The sequence below is a fragment of the Macaca nemestrina genome, chromosome 1, assembly GCF_043159975.1.
Source record: "Macaca nemestrina isolate mMacNem1 chromosome 1, mMacNem.hap1, whole genome shotgun sequence".
NCBI lineage: Eukaryota > Metazoa > Chordata > Mammalia > Primates > Cercopithecidae > Macaca > Macaca nemestrina.
In genome coordinates this window covers 33,984,325-34,006,446 of record NC_092125.1, presented here as the reverse complement: position 1 = coordinate 34,006,446, position 22,122 = coordinate 33,984,325, and the positions used below count along the sequence as shown (strand labels likewise).

At 35.5% G+C, this 22,122-nt stretch overlaps 1 protein-coding gene across 9 annotated transcripts in view; it reads left to right on the top strand.

Annotated features, from left to right (window-relative positions):
* Positions 1-22,122, top strand: part of COP1 (COP1 E3 ubiquitin ligase) — a 281,153-nt gene that overhangs the window by 4,553 nt on the left and 254,478 nt on the right. For 8 of the 9 annotated variants that reach the window (XR_011611267.1, XR_011611266.1, XM_011746116.3 and 5 more), the window contains exon 2: positions 18,214-18,273. Coding sequence is in view for 7 of the 9 variants with exons in the window: in XM_011746116.3 (XP_011744418.1) it covers positions 18,214-18,273 (60 nt within the window). In the remaining 2 variants the exon portion in view is untranslated. Of the gene's footprint in view, positions 1-2,461; positions 2,480-18,213; positions 18,274-22,122 lie in introns of those variants that run through there. The other variant, XM_071076064.1, reaches the window with a different exon arrangement.

Below are 22,122 nucleotides of genomic sequence, written 5' to 3'. Positions count from 1 at the left end.
ATAACTGGTTTCCTTTTTTTTTTTTTTTCCTGTTTTTGAGACAGGGCTCTCCGTATGTTGCCCAGGCTGGTCCCGAACTCCTGGGCTCAGGCAGTCTTCATCGCTTAGCCTCTCAAGTAGCTGGAATTAGAGATGGCAGCCACCGCCTGTAATCCCAGACTATTTTTAATAGTCTGAAAAACACCTGGCTCTGTTTTTCAGACTATTAACAAGTGAGGGTGGGCACCTTGGTTCACGCCTGTAATCCCAGCCCTTTGGGAGGCCAAGGCAGGAGGATTGCTTGAACCCAGCAGTTCGAGATCATCCTGGGCAACATGACGAAACCCCATCTCTACAAAAAATACAAAAATTAGCCTGTGTGGTGGCGTGTGCCTGTAGTCCTAGCTACTCAGGAGGCTGAGGTGGGAGGATCACTTGAGCCTGTGATGTCAAGTCTGCAGTGAGCTATGACTGCGCCACTGCACTCCAGCCTGGAGGACAGAGTGAGACCCTGTCTCTGAAAAAAAAAAAAAAAGGGAAATAGAACATATCACAGAATCTGTCGTAATAAAGATAGTAACAGTTTGTGCAGCAATGTATATGCAATGTATTTCTCACTGGGTACAGTGGTAAAAATTTTTTTAAAGTCACTGAATTGTAGGACTGAATTTCCTATGATAGATAGGAAAGTGGAAAGTTCAAGTGGCTTTTCTTTTTAGACCATTGTGAGCTTATAAATACAAGACTAAATGTATTTTAAAGAGCTGTTAAAGCATATTCAGTTACTGGAATGAACCAGCATTTATTATATTATTATTATAGTAACATCTGTCAAGAACTTACTTGAACCTGCAAAAGTCAAACTTGATGCTTCTTTTGCTTTATAATACATGTGCCATTTGGATGACAATGATGAAACATACTCTGCAGGAGATGGCATATTTTATCAGACCTGTTGGTACTGTCAGACCTATGGATTATCAGATGGTGGGGCATCAGCATCAATGGCAGCAGCAGACTTCTGTGAGTGATTTAAATGGTAGAGAAAATAAAGATGATTATGAAACAGGATAGGAAGACTATTAACTTTGAATTGTGATCTATAAATTGAGAAGGCGGTACTTGTGCAGTAGTAATTCATTACTAAAGAATGTGTTGATAAGCAGTTACCTTTTCCTTTTACAAATTTTTATACCTTTTCTGATAATGAGCCAACATTACATAGGTGGGTATGTTCCATCTAAGAACTGTTACTGATTATAGTAACTAGCCTTAAACCTTGTTGCTTACTATTCCTTCTTGTATGTGTATGTTTGTTCTTAATGGTGATTTCTTCGTGTTTTATATTATTATTTCAACCTGCTACCCTTTTCCTCAGAAAACTTCCATAGGTTGGGGGGAAAGGCTTTTTTGACCATGAAATTAGCCCATCGTCTTTTTCCTGTTAAAATTTATATTACAGGGTGAGTATCCTTTATCTGAAGTGCTTGAGACCAGAAGTGTTTTGGATTTTAGGGTTTTTTTTTTTGGTTTTGTTTTTGAATTTTGGAATATTTACATTATATTTACCAGGTTAGCATCCTTAATCTGAAAAACCTGAAATCCAAATTGCTCCAGTGAGCATTTCCTTTGAGAGTCATGTTGGCACTGAAAAAATTTTGGATTTTGCATGATTTTGCATTTCAGATTTTCAGATTAGGGATATTCAATCTGTATACCAAATAAAATGTTTTTTAAACTGGGCATGATGGTGCATGCCTGTAGTCTCAGCTCCAGGAGTTTGAGTCCATCCTGGGCAATGTAGTGAAACTCTGTCTCTCAAAAGTTAAAGTGCTTTTAAAATTCTTGATCTGTTTTTATATGTGGTGGTGTCTGTAGGACAAAATTCCGTAAGCATTCAGGTTTTTGTGCAGACTTGTCTTTGCCTTCTACCTTACTCGTTCTTTGTCCTCTTTATGTATGTATGTATGTATGAGCCAAGTTCTATTCAGATAGGTTGGTACTTTCTCAAACAATATATTCACTGAGAGTAACATGTTTTTCTTTATATCCTAAAATATGTTAGTTGTCCTTTCATTTTTCACAATTAAGTTTTATGAACTGATTTTGCCTCTGTTTCTATATAAAGTGGAACATAGAATGCAGTAGGTGGTCTGATTTCTGTTTATTGTATTTCTGGTGTAACCATTGGGAATCCATCCTTGTGTCCTAATCTCTGGTTTGGGATGGTACATTTCTTCCCCAAATTCAGAATTGGAACATATAATCCATGCTCAAGTGTCTAGTGCATTGGAATCATCTGTCTTTAGTATTAATTCACGGGTGGGCATTTGGCTCTAAATAGAGATAATGAGACAAAGTAGGCTTTGTAAAAATTACTGATGACTGTTTTGGGGTACTTTTAGATACTTGCATCTCAAAGTTCATAAATGCCAAGTCCACTCAAATGAAGATGGAATGTGTTGTACTGACAGTTCGTTTGGGACAAATACTCGTAATAGTAAGTGCTCAAATATAAATTGCTATTTGCCAAGCACTGTTTTAAAGGTTTTACATTACTTGCTTAATCTTCAGAACAACTGTTTGATATAGATGCTCTTATAGTTCCCATTTTGTAGATGAGGAAATGAGGCTCAAGAGAGGTTATATAACTTGTCTAAGTTACACAATTAATAATGGTGGTGCCAGTATTTATATTCAAACAATTTGACTCAGAGGTCAGGTTCTTAACCACTATTACAAATAGTTACCGAAGTTAACCACCTATTTCCTTGCCTTTATTTAGAGGCTGATTTTGTTTAAAATCAGCTTTACTAAGTTATAATTTGCATAAAATAAGTCACTGGTCGTAAGTGTGTAGTTGAATGAGTTTTGACACATGAATACACCTGTGCAGTCACCACCTTAATGAAGCTATGATACATTTGCAGAAAGTTGACTTTTGCCAACACTTCATACTCTGTGTCTACCTTCACACCTAACACCTGGCAACCAGTGATCTGCTTTGTATTGCTGTCATTTTGCTTTTTCTGGGATTTCATATTAATGGAGTCCTTTAGTAGATAGTCTTTTGTGTCTGGTGTCTTTCATGTGGTATAATGTTTTTGAAATTCACTGATGTTGAATGTACTATTTTTTTTTCTTTTAATTGCTTAGTAGTATCCCATTATTGTATGGATGTAACATGAGCTGTTTATTTTCTGGTTAAAAGATTTTTGACTTGTTTCTAGTTTTTGACTATTATTTAGAAAATTCTGTAAGCATTCAGGTTTTTGTGCAAACACGTCTTCACATTTCTAGGGTAAAAGTATCTAGTAGTGAATTGCTGGGTTCTATGCCAAGTATATGTTTAATTTTAAAATGAACTGCAAAACTTTTTAAAAACTGCCTGTACCATTTTCCGTTTCCTTTTTTTCCTTTTTTTTTTTTTTTTTTTTTTGAGACAGAGTCTTGCACTGTCGCCCCAGCTGGTGTGCAGTGGCGCTCTCCTGGCTTGCTACAACCTCTGACTCCGGAGTAGCAATTCTCCTGCATCAGCCTCCCAAGTAGCTAGGATTACAGGTGCCTGCCACCATGCCAAGCTACATTTTTGTATTTTTAGTAGAGATGGGGTTTCACTATGTTGGCCAGGATGGTCTCGATCTCCAGACCTCGTGATCCTCCCGCCTTGACCTCCCAAAGTGCTGGGATTATAGGCGTGAGTGCGCCCGGCCACCATTTTGTATTTCTACCAGCAACAAATAAAAGTTCTTATTGTTTCACGTTCTTGCTAGCGCTCTGTGTTTTCAGTCTTTTAAATATTAGTCATTTTTGTGGATATGTAGTTTTATCTCATTGTTATTAACATACTTTTATGTGCTTATTTTTCATTTGCATATCTTTTGTGAAGTGTCTCTTGTAATCTGTGGCCCTTTTTTTTCCCGTAAAATTGCTTGTCATCTTGCATTGTAAGGGTTCTTTATGTATTCTGCATACATCTTTTGTCAGACCTATGTATTGTGGTATTTTCTCTTAGTCTGTTGCTTATCTTTTCATTTTATTAATAATTTTTTAAAGCACAAAAGTTTTTTCTTTTTTCTAATGTATCGATAAAGTTTTCAATTTTGATTAAGTCCAAATTGATTTTTATTATTTTTAATTTTTGTGTTCTAGCTAAGAAATTAACACCAAATTAGAAAACATTCTCATGTATTTTCTTCCAGAAGGTTTATAGTTTTCTTATGGTTATGATCCATTTCAAGTTAGTTTTTATATACTGTGATAAGGGTTGAAGGCTTCATTAATATTATAACATCATATGTTGAAAAGATCATCTCTGTTCATTGAATTTTCTTGGCACCTTTCTCAAAGGTTAACCATATATATGAGTTTATTTCTGCAATTTTTATTCTGTCCCATTGGTGTATATATGTTTATCCCTACATGAGTGCCATACTGTTTTGATTATGGTATCATTATAGTACATCTTGAAATCATGTAGTGTAATTTTCATCCTTTATTTCAAAGTTGTTTTGGTTATTTAGGTTCTTTACATTTCCACATAAATCTTAGGATTATCTTGCCAATTTCTACAAAAAAGGATGTAGGATTTTAATTTTGGTTACTTTGAATCTGTGATTTAATTTGGGAAGATGACATCTTAACATTATCGAGTCTTTTGAATCATGAACATAGTATATTTCTCCAATTTTTAGGTCTTCTTTAATTTCTCTTAGCAGTGTTTTATACTTTTCAGTTTGGGTTTTTCACCATATTTTTAAAATTTATCCCTAAGTATTTTATGTTTTTGATGGTGTTCTAAATGTTGTTCTTTTAATTTCAACTTCTAATTGTTGCTAGTATGTAAATACACTATTTTTTATGTTGTCCTTGTATTTTATGAAATTTTAAGTTTACTTACTAGTTCTAATAGTTTTTTGGTAGAACCTGTAGAATTTATAAGAAAAACATCCATGTTATCTGTATATAAATATACTTTTACATCTTTCAAATTTATATGCCCTATTTAAAAAACATACATTAATGGATTTGTTTGATTGGGTAATTGTTTAAAAGGATTTTTTGGACCTTTATTAGTGAGGGATACTGGTCTGTGATTTTCTTTTAATTTATTTCTAGTTTTCATATCACACTGTATTGGTTTGCTTTGGCTGCCATAACAAAATACCACAGATTAGGTGGCTTAAATTTATTTGTTTTCTCATAGGTAAATAGAAATAGAAATAAATAGAAATTTATTTTCTCATAGGTCTGGAGGCTAGAAGTACAAAACAATGTGTAGGCAGATTTCGGTTTCTTCGGAGGCCTGTTTCCTTTCTTTTTTTTTTTAAAGAGGTGGTCTTGCTGTGTCACCCAAGCTGGAGTACAGTGGCACCATCACTGCTCACTGCATCCTCAAACTCCTGGGTCCAAGGGATCCTCCTCCCTCATCATCCTAGTGGTTGGCTCTACAGGCACGTGTCACCACACCTGGATAATTTTTATAATTTTTTAATAGAGATGAGGGTCTTGCCATCTTGCCTAGGTTGGGCCACTTTTTGTTGTGTCATAACTTTGTCACCCCCAGTCTGCGTGTTGCCTGTGTCTTAGAAGAATCCTGCTTGTATTGGATTAGGGCCCACCAATATGACTGTATTTTACGTTGATTATCTCTTTAAAGGCCTTATTTTCAAATGCAAAATCTGAGATACTGGGAGTTATAAAATAGGGCTTTTCTTTTGTGAGGGATGGAAATACAATTTAACCCATAACATAGGTATTATTGCTGGTTTCACTTGTTCTTTCCCTCCCTCCCTCCCTCCTTCCCTTCTGCCGGTTTCACTCTTTCTTTCTTGTTTTTTTCTTTTTCTTTTTTTTTTTTTTTTGCGTAGAGACAGGAGTCTCACTGTGTTGCCCTGGCTGGTCTTGAGCTCCTGGTCTCAAGTAATCTTCCCATGCTTTGACCTCTCAAAGTGCTGGGACTATAGGCATGAGTCACTGTGCCTGGCCAGTGCTGGCTTCTAAAAGAAGGTAAGAAATGTTTCCCTTCTATTTTCTGAAAGAGTGTGTATGAAATTGGTGTTTTTCCTTAAGTGGTTGATGGAACTTTCTAGTGAAGCCATAGTTTTAGACCTTCATATATTTTGTATGATTTCACGCCTTCCCTTTGTGGGAACCTTCCCTTTGTGGGAAGGTTTTTAATTACTAATTCAATTTCTTTAATAGACACTACTCAAGTTCTATATTTCATGAACGTTAGTAGTTTAAGAGTTTCTTCATAACACCCATGTTGCTGAATTTACTGGCATAGTAATAATATATCCCTTATTCTTTTAGTATCTTGGATTTGTTAATGGTGTCACGTCTTTCATTCCTGATATTGATAATTTGTATTCTTGTGTTTCTGTTTTCCTTGAACGGTTTAGCTAGAGGATTATTAATTTTGTTTAACTCTTTTCAAATGATCAACTTTCATATTATTGATTTACTGTATAGTTTGTTCATTTTCTATTCCACCAATTTTCAGTTTTTTTAAATTTCTTCTGCTTACTTGGAGTTTCATGTTGTCTTTTCTGGTTTCTTAATACGAAAGCTTAGATCATTGATTTTTGGCCCTCTTTTCCATAACAGCTCTTAATCTTATCAATTTCCCTTTCTAATCCCTACTTTAGCTGTATCTTCAAATTTTCAAGCAGTTCATAATATTTCTCATTTCCCTTGTGATTTCTTATTTGAAACATGGATTATTCAGAAGTGTGTTGTTTATTTTGCTTGTACATATGCAGGTTTGTTACATGGGTATGTTGCATGATGCTAGTGATCCTGTCGCCCAAGTAGTGGACGTAGTACCCAATAGGTGGTTTTTCAGCTCTTAACCCCCTCCCTCCCCGATTTTGGAATCCTCAGTGTTTCTTGTTACTGTCTTTGTGTCTGTGTGTACCCAATGTGTAGCTCCTATTTAAAAGTGAGAACATGCGGTGTTTGGTTTTCTGTTTTTGTGTTAATCAGTTTAGGATAATGGACTCCAGCTGCAACCATGTTGCTACAAAGGACATGATTTCATTCTTTTCTATGGCTGCAGTTGTTTAATTTCTACACGATAATTCTATGTCTGATTTGTGATATAATTCAACTTGGTTCAGGTAATATAGTTTGTATGATTTTAGTCCTTTTGAATTTATTGAGACTCGTTTCATGGTCCACCATAAGCTTTATCTTCACTAATGATCCATATGCACTTGAAAAAAGTGAGTATTCTGCCATGTGTAGGCTGGGGTGTTCTATACATGTCAAATAGTAAAGTTGGTTGATGTGTTATTTAAGTTCTGTATACTCCTGTTCATTTTCTGTATACTTGTACTGTCAATTAACATGTTCTTCAATCGCCTCCAGTGCTAACTAGATTTGGCTATGTCTCCTTTTAGTTCTCTCAGCTTTTACTTCATGTATTTTGAAGATTACACAGATTTAGAGTTGGCGAATTGATCTCCTTATCATTTTGAAATGTCACTCTATATTCCTGGTAATATTCCTTGTTCTGAAATCTACTTTGATGTTAATATAGCCTCTTCAACTTCCTTCCTCCCTTCCCTCCCTCTCTCCCTTCCTCTTTTCCTCTCCTCTCCCTCTTTCTCTTTCTCTCCTCTCCTCTCCTTTTTCTCTTCTCTTTGAGACAGGGTCTCACTCTGTCACACAGGCTGGAGTGCAGTGGCGTGATCACAGCTCACTGCAGCCTCAACCTCCCAAGCTCAAGTGGTCCTCGCACCTCAGCCTCCTGAGAAGCTGAGAACACAGGCGTGGGCCACCACATCTGGTTGATTTTTTTTTTTTTTTAATTTTATTTTTTAGAGACAGGGTCTCGCCATGGTGCCCAGCTGATTTCAAACTCCTGGGCTCAAGCGATTCTCCTGCGTTGGCCTCCCAAAGTGGAATTACAGGCGTGAGCCACTGACCTGACCTAGCTTTCTTTTCATAAGTGTTTACATGGTATGTTTTTATTCTTCATGTCTATTATGTATGTGTTGTAATATTTAAAGTGGATTTCTTGTACCCAGAGTATAGTTCGGTCTTCCTTTTTATTTAGTATGACAATCTGCCTTTGTTGTTGTTGTTGTTTCAGACAGAGTCTTGCTCTGTCACCAAGCTGTAGTGCAGTGGTGTTATCTCCACTCACTGCAACCTCGACCTCCTGGGTTCAAGTGATTCTCCTGCTTCAGCCTCCCAAATAGTTGGGATTACAGGCACATGCCACCATGTCCAGATAATTTTTGTATTTTTAGTAAATACGGGGTTTCACCATGTTGGCCAGGATGGTCTCGATCTCCTGACCTCGTGATCCGCCTCCCTCAGCTTCCCAAGGTTCTGAGATTACAGGCGTGAGCCACTGTGCCCAGCCGACAATCTGCCTTTTAGTTGGATTAGCTGGACTGTTTACATTTTAACATAATTATGATGTGCTTGGTTTTGTGTGTACTGTCTTGTTTGCTCTTTTTCTATTTGTCTCTTCTATTTCGTTTTTCTTTTTTTGTTGCTTTTTTGTTTTTGGGATTAATTGGATATTTTTAAGATTGCCATTTTATTTCCACTGTTTGCTTATTAATGATTCTGTGTGTTTGGTGGGGGGAAGTGGTTGCTCTGAGATTTACAATACTCATTTTCAAACTTTTCGTGTTCTACCTTCAAATAATATTATTTCATATACAATGTAAAAATTTTGCAATAGTGTATTTCCATTCTATAGGATCCATTCTGCTACCTATTCCCTTGTTGTCAGAAGTGTTAATTCTCTCTTCCTTTTGTTTAAAAAAGTGAGGTAAAATTCACACAACTCTGAAATACACGGTTTTAAAGTGGACAGTTGTGTTTTTAGTACAGTTGTCAGTGTTTCACAACCATAACCACTACTTTCAGAACATTTTTATCAGCCCCTAAAGAAAGTCTGTACCCATTAAGCAGTCACTTTCCTTTTCCTGTTACCTTAGCAATCACTAATTTACTTTCTGTCTTTATGGATTTACCTATTCTAGATGCTTCATATAAATGTAATCGTCTAATATATGGTCTTTTGTATCATATGTCTTTCATTTAACATGTTTCTAAGGCCCATCCATGTTGTAACATGTATCAGCACTTCATCCTTTTTTATGGTTGAGTAATATTCCATTACATGGGAATATTATTAAATAACATTTGGGCTGTTTCCACTTTTTGTCTATTATGAATAATGTTCCTGTGAACATTTGTGTATGAATTTTTGTTTGAACATATGTTTTCTAGTCTCTGGGGCATTTACCCACAGTGTAATGGCTAGGTGATATGTAATTGTATTTTACTTTCTGAGTAACTGCCGAACAGTTTTCCATAGTAGCTGCATTACTTTTTTTTCCTACTAGCAATGTATAAGGGTTCTAATTTCTCTACCTCTTGTCAACATATTATTTTCCTTTTTGATAATAGCCAACTTAATGGGTGTGAAGTGGTTATTCATTGTGGTTTTGATTTGCATTCCCCTTTTCACTAGTGAGGTTAACCATCTTTTCAAGTGCTTGTTGGCCATTCATTTATTACTCTTTAAAGGTTGTGTTTTCATCTTTAATAATTAACTTGAGTCAGACATAAGTATGTTTTTTGGTAGCCAAAGGGAAGTTAAGGGAAAGTTGTCATCCAGATTTTCACTATTTGAATCCATTTCATGTAGTGGTATATGCAATATACAGTGTTCGGTTTTTTTTTCAAGAGTAGAAGAGTAGTTTAATTGGTACTATCTTTTAAATTCAGCACCGTATTTGTGAAATAAAACTTAACTACTGAAACAATGTTTTTAAAAAGTTAATCTTAAAAATCAAGTTAGGGATACAAGGAACACATTTCCCGTGGATTTTGGAGATTTCTTTGACCCCTGAATAATGGGATGGGGATACTAGCTAATGAAATGTATTACACATGGTACCCTGTTCGTATTTTCTTATATTGTAATAGAAATTTCTGTTTTTATAGCTCCTCCTATGTAGGCATCTGTTTTTCTTCTGTGTGAACTTGGTATCTTCCCCAGTTGATTGGCCTGTGATTGGGTACTCTTCTGAAGTGTGACCAAAGCATAGCAATTACATCTTACTGGAATTGGCTTGAAAGATATTTTGGCCAATTATATTTTGTGTTTTAGAAATTGGAAATAAAATGAGAAACACTTGAGTTGGCCTAAAGTTCTTGGTGTAGTGTTGGTGCTGAAGGGGCTATATATTGTAAGCTGGTAGTCTTGAGAAGCAGAAAAATATTAGTCATATTAATGGTAGAGCACTAGTGAAGATCTGTATCTGTGTTTGAGGCCTGGTACTGTTGTTACTTGCGGTTTACTCTGAGAGGAATCTCCTGATTGTTTCATCTGTACCTAACTTGTGACTACAAGATGAATTAAATCTTCTGTAACTGTAAACCTTTGGTGGTAATTAGAACCGATTCTGTGTTTGGGTGGGAGCCTTGGGAGTGTGTGAATGGAATAAAGTCCAGGAAGAGATTAAGAACGTATTGGGGTAAGAGGAATCATTAGAGATACTTCTTGGCCATAAAGTAGCTCCCTGATTCAATCTTACTGTTCCGTTACGGATACCAGAAATGGGCTCACTTGCATTATCTTTTCATGCCTATTACTTGTGTTAATCATGGGGTCCTTTCTTTCCTAGTCCCTTGTGGTCTCATCCTTTTCGAAGGTCTGACCCTGAAGCTAGTGCATAGTTACTTAGAATCCTTATTTAAAAAAAATATTTTATTGTTAAATTACAGAGTCTTAACATGATTGCCGCTATGCTATTCTTTTGCTTCCTTACCTCTCTTCTTCTTATTCATGGAGCCTGCGACTTAAGGCAATGTTAAACACAGGTCTTGATGGAGACAGATTAGGGAGGAATCACTTTACAAAATATCAAATAAGTTTAATCTCTGCTTTTGAAAAAATGTAGGTTTAAGTTTTTTAAGGCTTTTTATCACAGCAAATGGAACTGGGAGTGAGATGATGAGACATAGACTGGAACTTAACTGCTGCCTGTGAAATTTGGTTCAGAGGATCTAGCGTTATCATTATAGGTATAAAGAAGAGTTTGAGATTTTTTTTTTTTTTCCTTTTTACTTACTTTTTTTTCTTTCAGTCCTGAATATACTTGGGGCCAGTTGAATTTGGATGCTGCTTTTGAAGGAAGTAAAGGAAAAATTAAGGAATTAAAGGGAAAAGAAGCTAGAGAAATTTCAAGTTTTGAAAATTTTGTGAGGAAGGAAGAAACATTACCATAGTCCTTTTGCCGGGTGTCTTTCATTTTTGAAGTTGTATATAAATTTGAGTGTATTTAAAATAATTTTTCCAAGGTCTTCTATGTGCTGATAGCTGTGGTTTTGATTTTCATAATCACAAGGATGCATATTATTATTATTTACTCTTCTGAGATTATAGCAAGATAGAACACTGGGCTTGTAATTTAAGACCTTGAGATTTAACTTTGGACAAATAATTTATTGTTTTGGAGTCTGTTTTTTCATGTATAAATTGGGATATAGTAATATTCCATAAAATTTTGAGGTTTAGATTATATAACGCATGTAAAAAGGCATTATAAATTATAAAATCTCAAAGAATCAGGTGGTTATTTGCTAGAGTTTGGCATTTGGTATCAAAATACGAAAGTGTTCCTGTGGTCCTGTTTATGTAACATGTAACTACTACTTGTTTTCCTGAATGACTCTAGATTGTGCCTGGCTCTGATTATTTTGGTAATATTATTATTATTTTTTAGTATTTAACCTTTGAAAGATTGAATTTTTTTTTTTTTAGTTGGAGCTAGTACTACTATGGGACAGTTGACACATTTTATGAAAGCAAAATGGAGTTAGCATTTGTACCAAAATATACATGTATTGAACTATGTACATGTTAGTTTGTTGGACAGTTCTAAGATGGTACTTTGTAAGTACTTATTAAATTCACTTAATAAGTTTGGATGCTGCTTTTGAAGGAAATAATGCATATGAAAGGGAATCACAAATAGACCACTGATTAACGATGTTACTTGGGCCTGATTGTAATATGACCCTTGATTAACTGAGATAATATGTTGTATAAATGCATATTAGGTACGTGAAATAATTTTCTGTATCTGGATCTGTTCTGCATTTTTTTTTAATGTCCCAAGTGACATACATTATCTTTTGGCAAGCTTAATGTTGTGCAGTATATCTGTCCTTCTGGCAATTGGTATAAAAATTTCTTCTTCATAGCATTCAGTTGCTTGAAGAACACGATTTTAATTAACAGCGACAAAAGATAAAAGTTAAAAATAATCTCTACTAATACAGGTTGAGTGTCCCTAATCCAAAAATCTGAAATTTGAAATGCTCCAAAATCTGAACCTTTTTGAGTCCCCACACGACTTGCAAAGAAAATGCTTATTGGGGCATTTTGGATTTTAAATTTTTAGATGAGGGATGCTGAACCAGTAAGAATATAAATGCAAATATTTCAAAATGTGAACAGATACGAATCTGAAACACTTCTGGTCTCAGCCATTTTGGATGACGGATATTCACCCTCCAGTAGTTTGAAGGATACTCAGTTTTTTGTTGCATTTAAAGTTTTGTGGTGGGAGTTGTAAAGTCAGATGCCTACAGTAGCCATCTTTTTTTTTTCCCCCTCTGAAATCATTATCCATTATGCTTATTTACTCTTGTGTTCCTTTCTTTTTCATTCTAATTCTTTTCTGATTTTTTTTTTAACCTCCCTTTTAAAGTAATTCTTTCTTCGGAACAAAAGTTTCCTAAAGTTTTCTAATTGAGAATTTTTTCTTTCAGTGTTTTACTTATTGTTGTATTTATTTCTTTCAGTCCATTTTGAAATATTAGATTATGATTGTCATTTGTTTTGGTCATATTTTTCTGGCTTTCATTGTTTCTAGGGACAGTATTATTTTTTTTGTTCATTGGGAACCTTTGTTTCTCATTTTTTAGTGATGAAAGATAAATGTGTTTTGAATTTATGTTCATTACTATTTTTAGAGCTCTTTATTTCTTTGTGTGCATCCTAGTTTCTGTCTGTCTTGATATTCCTTCTGCTTGCAGGATTTACGTTTATGTATCTTGTAGTACAGGTCTGTGGGCAGTGAATTCTCTTAAATTTGTGTTTGTTTGAAAATGAGTTTATTTGCCTTCATTTTGAAAGATTTTTTTGAGTATAAAATTCTGAGTTGAAAGTTTTTTCTTTTAGTATTTTAAAGAAGTATTTTTGTTTCTCACTAAACAATGAGAAACTAAGAGTTCCCAACGGAAAAAGAAATGTAATACAGTCCCTAGAAACAATGAAAGCAAGCCAGAAAGATATGACCAAAACAAATGACAATTATAATCCAATATTTCAAAATGGACTGAAATAAATAAATGCAATGACAATAATAAAATAACTGAAAGAAAAAATTCTCATTTAGCCAGTGCCTGCTACATTGTCTTTTGGCTAGTATGGTTTCTGATGAGAAGTCTGTTTCTGTTTTTATCTTTATTCCTCTGTATGTAATGTGTTTTTCTTGGGCTGCCTTCAAGATTTTCTTTTTATTTTTGGTTTTAACTGTTTAAGTGCATTGTATGTGTTAGGGATATTTTCTTAATTTTGAAATCCCTATTTAGGGGTTTCTGAGTTTCTTAGATCTGTGGTTTGATGTCTTTTGTTATTTTAAAAATGATTTCAGTTACGTCTCTACATTTTTTTTCCTAATTCTTTCTCTGCCGTCTATGACTTCAATTACATGTATGTTAGAACATTTCACATATGTCACAGCTCTGGGATGCTCTGTTCTGTGTGTGTGTGTGTGTGTGTGTGTGTGTGTGTGTGTGTGTGTGTGTGTGTCTATGTCTGTCACTTAGGCTGGAATGCAGTGGCCTGAGGAGAGGAAGAGAGAAGGGCAATAGCAGGTTAGTGGAGAAGTAATGACAATGAGGTTTGCCATCTAATATGGGTGCAATTTGTGGCTTCCCAAAACAGTTACAGTAGTAACATCAAAGACCACTGATCGCAGATAATTATACAGGTATAATAATAATGAAAAAGTTTGAAATATTGTGAGAATTACCAAAATGTGACACAGAGATATGAAGTGAGCACATGGTGTTGAAAAAGTGAGCTGCCAACAGACTCGCTCAGCGCAGGGTTGCCCATCCTCCTTGAATGCTTTTGATTGACAGTGTTAACAGGGGTCCTGAATGGATTGTTTTTCTAAATGGATGGTTCGAAATGGATAAGTTTTTCCCTTAACCTGCTGTTGGTGTATTCTTGTTCTTCAAAATTGGAAAGAATTAATGGTATTTCATTAGGATCTTCTCTTCATTTCTGTAGTTTCTGAGATTTTTTCATCCCTTTCTTGGGAAGGGGAGTAATTGGCCAACCCTTCTTCTTGTATTCTGTTCTACCTATTTTTGATAGGAATTCTTTCAAGTTTTTGGCTTGGGTGGATAGTACCCTTCCTAAGTATTGTAGTCTGTGCAGGCTGCTGTAACAAAATGCCATAAAATAGGTAACTTAAAAACAGCAGAACTTTATTTCTCATGTTTGTGGAGGCTGGGAAATTCAGATGAAGGCATAGGGAGGTTTTTATGTCTGATGAGGGCTAGATTCCTGATCCACAGACAGTGCCTGCTCTCTGGATCTGCCTGATGTCATGGAGGAAGAGGGGATAAAATTCCTTTAGACCTCTTTTGTAAGGGCACTAATCCCATTCATGAGAGTTCTGCCCTCATGACCTAAAAATCTCCCAAAGGCCCATGTTTTAACATCACCTTGAGGGTTAAGATTTCAACATATGAAATTTGGGGGGACACAAATATCAGACCATAGCACCAGGCCTATTACTGATGTATATTTTCCCGTATTTTCTCTTTTTGGTGTATTCTGCCACTTACTGAATGTTGTGTGCCAGGCATGGTATTTAGCACCTCATAGGTATCTTGTTAATCTGTGTAATGATTCTATGATGTAAATATCATCCCTGTTATACAAATAAGGAATTACAATTAGAGAGATTAAACTACTTGCTCAAAGTCACAAAACTGTAGATGGCATAGCTAGGATTAATTTCACTTTTCTTGAAAGCTGTGGCCTTGAACTGTGGTTAAAAAGCCAGTATTTCAGCCAGGAATAGTGGCTCATGCCTATAATCCCAACACTTTGGGAGGCCACAGTGGGAGAATTGCTCCAGCCCAGGAGTTTGAGAGCAGCCTGAGCAACACAAGGAGATCCTGTGTCTACTGTATATATATAAAAACACACATATATACATATATAATATGTATATAATATACATACACGTACACATATATAATGTGTGTATAATATACACATATGTCAGTGCATATATATGAGCTATATGTGGTGGTATGCACTGGTTGTCCCAGCTATTTGAGAGGCTGAGGCAAGAGAGAAGTACTGAGCCCAAGAGGTCGAAGTTGTAGTGAGTCATGATCATGCCAGTGCACTCCAGCCTGGGTGACAGAGTGAGTGAGACACTGTCTCAGAAAAAAAGTGGAGACCTTTAATTCACTAGTTATTCAGAATACATTTCTTAAAAGCTATTGGCTTTAACTGATTTGATAGTAATTTTTGGGTACTGTAAGTTTTAGTATTAGTGGAATACATTATGTGACATGACACATACTATACTCCTGCTTTTTTTTTTTTTTTTTTTTGAGATGGAGTCTCGCTCTGTAGCCCAGGCTGGAGTGCAGTGGCCGGATCTCAGCTCACTGCAAGCTCCGCCTCCCGGGTTCACGCCATTCTCCTGCCTCAGCCTCCCGAGTAGCTGGGACTACAGGCGCCCGCCACCTCGCCCGGCTAGTTTTTTTGTATTTTTTAGTAGAGACGGGGTTTCACCGTGTTAGCCAGGATGGTCTCGATCTCCTGACCTCGTGATCCGCCCGTCTCGGCCTCCCAAAGTGCTGGGATTACAGGCTTGAGCCACCGCGCCCGGCCTTTTCTTTTTAAATAAACTAATAGATGATGGAGCTCTGTGCGAAGTAAACCTGTAGTCATTTCTTCCAGTTTTCAGCCCAGAAAGTTTCACTGATTTTTGTCTCATACCCAACATCTCTCAGCAAACCGTAGTTCTACCTTCAAAATATATATAGAATCTGACCACTTCTCATCAGCCCAACTGCTACCACCATAGTCCATTTCAGCACCGTTTCTCACTTGGATTATGATAGCTTCCGTAACCATTTCTACACTTGGCTTCCCTTTAGTCTTCTTTTCAGCATAGTAGGTAGAATGATCTGGTTCATCACTGTATCAAATCACATCACTTCTCTTTTCCAAATCCACCAGTGAATTGCTGCTTTACTCAATTTAAAAGCCAAAGTCTTTAACACATTCCTTAATTCTCTGAGGTGCGCTTTTTTTTTTCTCTTTTCTTTTTGAGATAGGGTCTTGCTCTGTCGCCTGGGCTGGAGTGCAGTGGCACAGTCTCTGTTCACTGCAGCTTCGCCTGCTGTGTTCAAGTGATCTTCCCACCTCAGCTTCCCGAGGAGCTGGGACTAGCTAGAGTAGCTGGGGCTATAGGTGTATGCTCCTATGCTTGCTATTTATTTTATTTTATTTTATTTTTTTGTAGAGATGAGGTCTCAGTATATTGCTCAGGCTGTGAGAGTGCCTTTTAAAAATTTGCATAGAGGTGTTGTGTGTCTTAGCAGTGACATACTTGAAGGATCCTCAAACATTAAATTACCCCTTTCTCAAAATGCTAACAATTAGGTATGTATTGTTTTCTATTAAACAGCTCCTGATATATTCAGTGAATTGATTGGTTTGTTCTTTTGCCTTTCCTCCTGCTCTGACCCCCAAATCTCAGTTTTCTTTCCTGTGGGTCCCTTTATAGCCAGTGTGTCCTCTTATTATTATGTTTATCATTATTGTATATATTGTATATATTTTCACATTGTGTTGTAATATCTATAATATATTTGAGTCTGCCATTAGACTTTACATTCCTATATTCTAAAGGATAGTGTTTATGCCCAAGAAGTTTTTCTTGAAGGAGTGAGTGTATTTTCAGTTACAGTTTTAAGTATCATTGTATCATCCATAAGGATTTGGATTTGTGTGCCAATAAGAGAAAACTTGATAAATATTGACTTAAGCAAGTGAAGATTTACTTTCTCATGTAATGTGAAGTCCAGCGGAGGCAATCCAAAGCTGATGCAGCTGCTCAAGGATTTCATCCAGGAACCAGTATCCTCCTATCTTCCTAGCTTAAGGTTTTTATCTTCATGGTCAGAAGATGGCTGTTGTATCTCTGAACACTGCATCAGAATTTTAGTAAGGAAGAAAAGGGAAGGATAAAAGGAAATGTCTTTTTACAAGGTTTTGCATTTTTGTTCTCATAGATGGTGGCCCCTTAGAAACTGATGACTATATTTCATTGGCCAGAATGATGCCATATAGCCAATCCTAAGTACAGAAAAGGCTGGGATTTTGAGTATTCTGTTTTTTGTTCTTTATAGGAAAAGAGGGGAGAAGAGGATTATAATTGGTGTTTAAAGTATCAGAAAGTAGTATAGAACAAGTGGTTGAGAACATAGACCTGAATTAGAATTTTGACTTTGTTACTTCTCAGCTGTGTGACTTTAACAGCTCTCTGCTTCTGTTCCCTCATTTGTGCCTAGTAATTGGTACCTATTTCACTTTGTTGTTGAAACTATTAAATGAGTTAATATATGTTGTGGGTTTAATGTGTATAGTTTGTTTTATTTAAATAGCTAATAACTTGTTACGATTATTGTCGTTACCTACAAGCATTGTTGAAACTGTAATTATAAATTTATCATCAAGGAATTAGTTTTATTTGGGATAGAAAGAAAAGAGTATTTAGCAGGTCTGGGTAGGTGCTTTTGAGTGCAGGTGATGGTAGAAAACGATAGTAGAGCTTTCTTAAGGGCTCTGGTGACTACATTGTACTATTAAAAATTATGTGCCGAGTTAAAATATTGGAACTATTTTGATTTACTCATTTAGTTCATTTTGAAGCACAGTGGCCCTTAGGGTCATCCTGATTGTCATTTTACCAACAATCCCCTAAAGTTTAGTTCAATAGAAATTTCATCTCTTATTGATAGAATGTTTGAAGACTTAGCTCTAAACTATATATTGAAATATGATTTCATTGGTATTGTTACTAGCCTTTTCCAGTTTGTAATCACTCTACTTTAAAAAAAAATCAATTATTTTTCTTTTCTTTTTAGCCCCATCTGCTTTGATATGATTGAAGAAGCATACATGACAAAATGTGGCCACAGCTTTTGGTAAGACAATTCTACTGAGTAAAATAATCTTTTGATATTTTAAAACTTATCTGTAAATGTAGCCAATGAGAAGTTATGTGTTTTAAACCAACTTTGATTATCTTACAATCATATTTTTTTTCTTGACATATGTCTTTGTAGATATGGCAGTTTAAGGCGGTTAACATAACAGCTGGTGCATAATTTCTGTCAAATGTTTAGATTTAGCATAGGCCTTACCGATGGATTTGAAAACTTCTGCATTTATTAATTGTTAATAAGAACTTTTCACTACTGTTCTTAGTGATGCTGGGCAATCAGGACCAACCATGAAACACTAGTTACTCACTTGTGAGGATAGGTTGGAGAGCGCAGTAAAGCAGGCTAAGAAGGTCATGGAAAAAAAATAGAGGGTTAAAAAGTTCTGTGTTCTTTTCTTTAACACTTTGCTCAATATTAGCTTTACATTATATCATGCCAGATTAACCCGTATGTTAAACATTTTTTTAATTGTAAGATTTACATAATATCGAATTTATATTTTATATATGTATTTTTTCTGGTTTCTTAGTCTTGGAGGAATTTATAATTTTAACCACAGTTATGTGAACAGTGCAGTAGTGTTAAGTATGTTCATATTATTGTACAATTGATCTCTAGAACTTTTTGTGCAAAACTGAAACTTGGCACTCAGTAAACAACAATTCCCCATTTCCCCTTCCCCGTAGCCCCTGGCAGCCACCATTCTACTTTCTGTTTCTATGAATTTAATTATTCTAGATACCTCGAATAAGTAGAAGTATTTGTCTTTTTGTGACTAGCTTATTTCACTTAGCATAATGTCTTCAATGTTTATCAGTGTTGTAGCATGTGTCAGAATTTCTTTCCTTTGTAAGGTTGAATAATACTCCATTGTATATGTAGACTACATTTTATTTATTCATCTATCAGTAGACACTAGGATGGCTTCTTCTACCTTTTGGCTATTATGAATGATGCTGCTGTGAACATGGGTATACAAACATCTCTTTGGGACTCTGCTTTCTAGTCTTTTGAGTGTATACTCAGAAGTGGAATTGCTGTATCATGTGGTAATTTGGTTTTTAATTTTTTGAGAAACTACCATACTGTTTTCTATAGGAGCTGCACTATTTTATGTTCTCACCAATAGTGCATAAGAGTTCCAGTTTCTCCACATCCTTGCCAACTCTTATTTTCTGTTGTTGTTTTTTGATAGTAGACATTCTAATGGATGTGTAATCTGTGCATTTTAACTTATTTTTGCTTATTTTTAAACCTATTCTGTTGATATATTATTTTAGCCTTAGTATTCCTTGTGTTCTAATACTCCTTATATTCTAATTCATATTGAAATCAGGCCCATAATTTTATGCTGAAGTTGGATGTGATATCTGGCAGATTGATATTCCTTCATCATGAAGAGTATTGGTTATTAACACTAGTCTGTAAGATCTTTTGTTTCATCTGAAGCATGATGCTTTAGTGATAGGTGTATTCCCTCTGCTAGTCACTTAAAAAGCTTTAAATACAAATCACTTTCTTAGCTTGTATTTTCTATATTTTTATAAAATAAAGTATTAAAATGATAACAGCAATGTATATTCTTGCTTTAAAAAACAACTCATTGTACAGGAAGATGTAATATAAAATACAGATGTCTACCTTTATCTAGTTTTTCTTGCCTACCTCCTCAGAGGTTATCATAGGTAAAAGGAATGATTAGGTATTCTTTCAGAATCCTTTTACTATTTTTTTTTTTTTTTAGTCATCTTGCTTTCTTGAATACTTTTTATTTTCTAGTATATCATTGACATTATTATGATTCACGAATCACTTGCTGCTCTGTATTGCCAATGAAATTCTGGACATGTGGGTCTTGCTTTGGGGCTGATACAGGTATGGTCTTGGCCTTTTCAGGCCATTGTTCGGCAGTAGTGTTCTCTTTGGTCCATAAATTGACCTAGCATCTTAGCGTTCCATAGGAAACCATATTTTTTTTTTTTCAGAGATTTGGATTTTGATGATTCTGAAAATTAGGTGAGCTAGAGTAGGCTTTCTCAACCTTGTGACTATTGACATATTAGACCAGATAATTCTTTGTCGTAGGTGACTGTACTGTGCTTTGTAGATTGTTTAGCAGTATACTTGACCCCTACCCAGTACCACCCTTGCCCATCTCTGCAGTTGTGACAACCAAAAATGTCTCTAGACATTGCAGATACCCCTTGGGGGACAAAATTTTCCTCCCTTAAGAAGTACTCATCTAGCGCTGAAAGAACAAGTTCTTGATATTGTTAGACTAGGATTCTACTTCTGGTTCTGAAACTTACCTAACCTTTATCAAGTTACTCTCCGCTGCTCCTGCCCTCTTATACTTATTCTCTTTTTACTCCTTCAGTTCCTTCTCTTTTTATAGATTTAAAAGTGTTGAAATATGAAATAGATTGGGAAGTGAGGTTTTTAATTTTCCTGAGTATCCTGTAACTTACGTATCCATTGTGGCATTTTTTTAAAAAGGCCCTGGATCAATTCAGTGACCTTTCTTCACTATGTTGTGAAGTGGAATAAATTACAGATTGACCTTATAAGTGGACAGACTGGGGCTTTTCAATAAATTTATAATCTTCATGTTGTCTTTAGGTCATGGTTGGAAAGCCCCATTGCTTTCTTAAATAGCTTTTCCTCCTTCTCTCAAAACAATTTAGGCTTAGATCATTATAATACAATTTCATTTTTATGTTATACCCTGATGAGAACGTGTTTTAAGATACCCACCAGAGAGCAGGTTTTAGTAGGATAAAGGCCATAATGTTGGCAGGAACTAATAAAACTGGAGGCTGTCAATTCCAACATCAGGCTTGCTATACTGTGATTTTTTTTTTTTTTTTTTTTTGCAGTTTTGTTTAAAACAAAAGTTTATAATTGTTTACTCTTTCCTAACATGTAAGGGCTATGGAACTTCAGTCATCAACCGTAGCCTCTTGTGTCAACTTTCTAGTAATATAAACTCTGGCTGGTAAGCTGAATTCAAGCAGTATACCACTTCAAAGCTCATCCAAATTATTACCATTAAATCAAATTGGACCACATGAAAATGTCTTTCCTAGTAACAAGTTGGAGACAATATAGCAGGAACTTCTTTCACTTTATTTATTCCCACTTGAGAACCTACTGTTACCTGTGTCTATAGCCTAACTGAAATACTATGATATAATAAGAAATCTGACTTTTACATAATGTAGAGATAAAATTGGCTCTTTGTCTTTGCCCCTTTGTTGCCTCCAGCTTGTGCCCTGTACCATATGTCTACCAAGCCCTGATTTACTATTTTGCTTTATTTCAAATTAGTTACAGTTAATGGGGTCCTTCAGCATAGTCGTCTCCCAACACATAGGTGATCAAACCTGAGTGTCAGATTGCCTTTTGAGACTCTTGGCTAATCCATCATCTTGCACCATACTTGGTCTTTCTTTACATCTAGTTGTTAGATGTAATGACTGGTCTTAATTTGTCCTGGCTGTTCTTGTTATAGTTTGTTCTTTTTTCTAGAATTTTCTGATTACTTACAGTTTTTTATATCTACTCATCCTTGTTTACATAGATATAAAAAGATATTTATATTTGTTAGCAAGTATATACATAGTAGAAGAAACGTAACTGTATACATCTATAGAGAAATACACATTTTTTATTAGTAGATACATAATAGAGGAAATAGGCACCCATTTATATCAGCAGAATTAAAATAATTATTTTTAAGAGTTGCAGTGTGAGTAGCCTGAAAATTTCTCAGGTGGACCTGAGATACATATCCCTTTTACCTCTTTATTATGCTGGTGATGGTCAGGT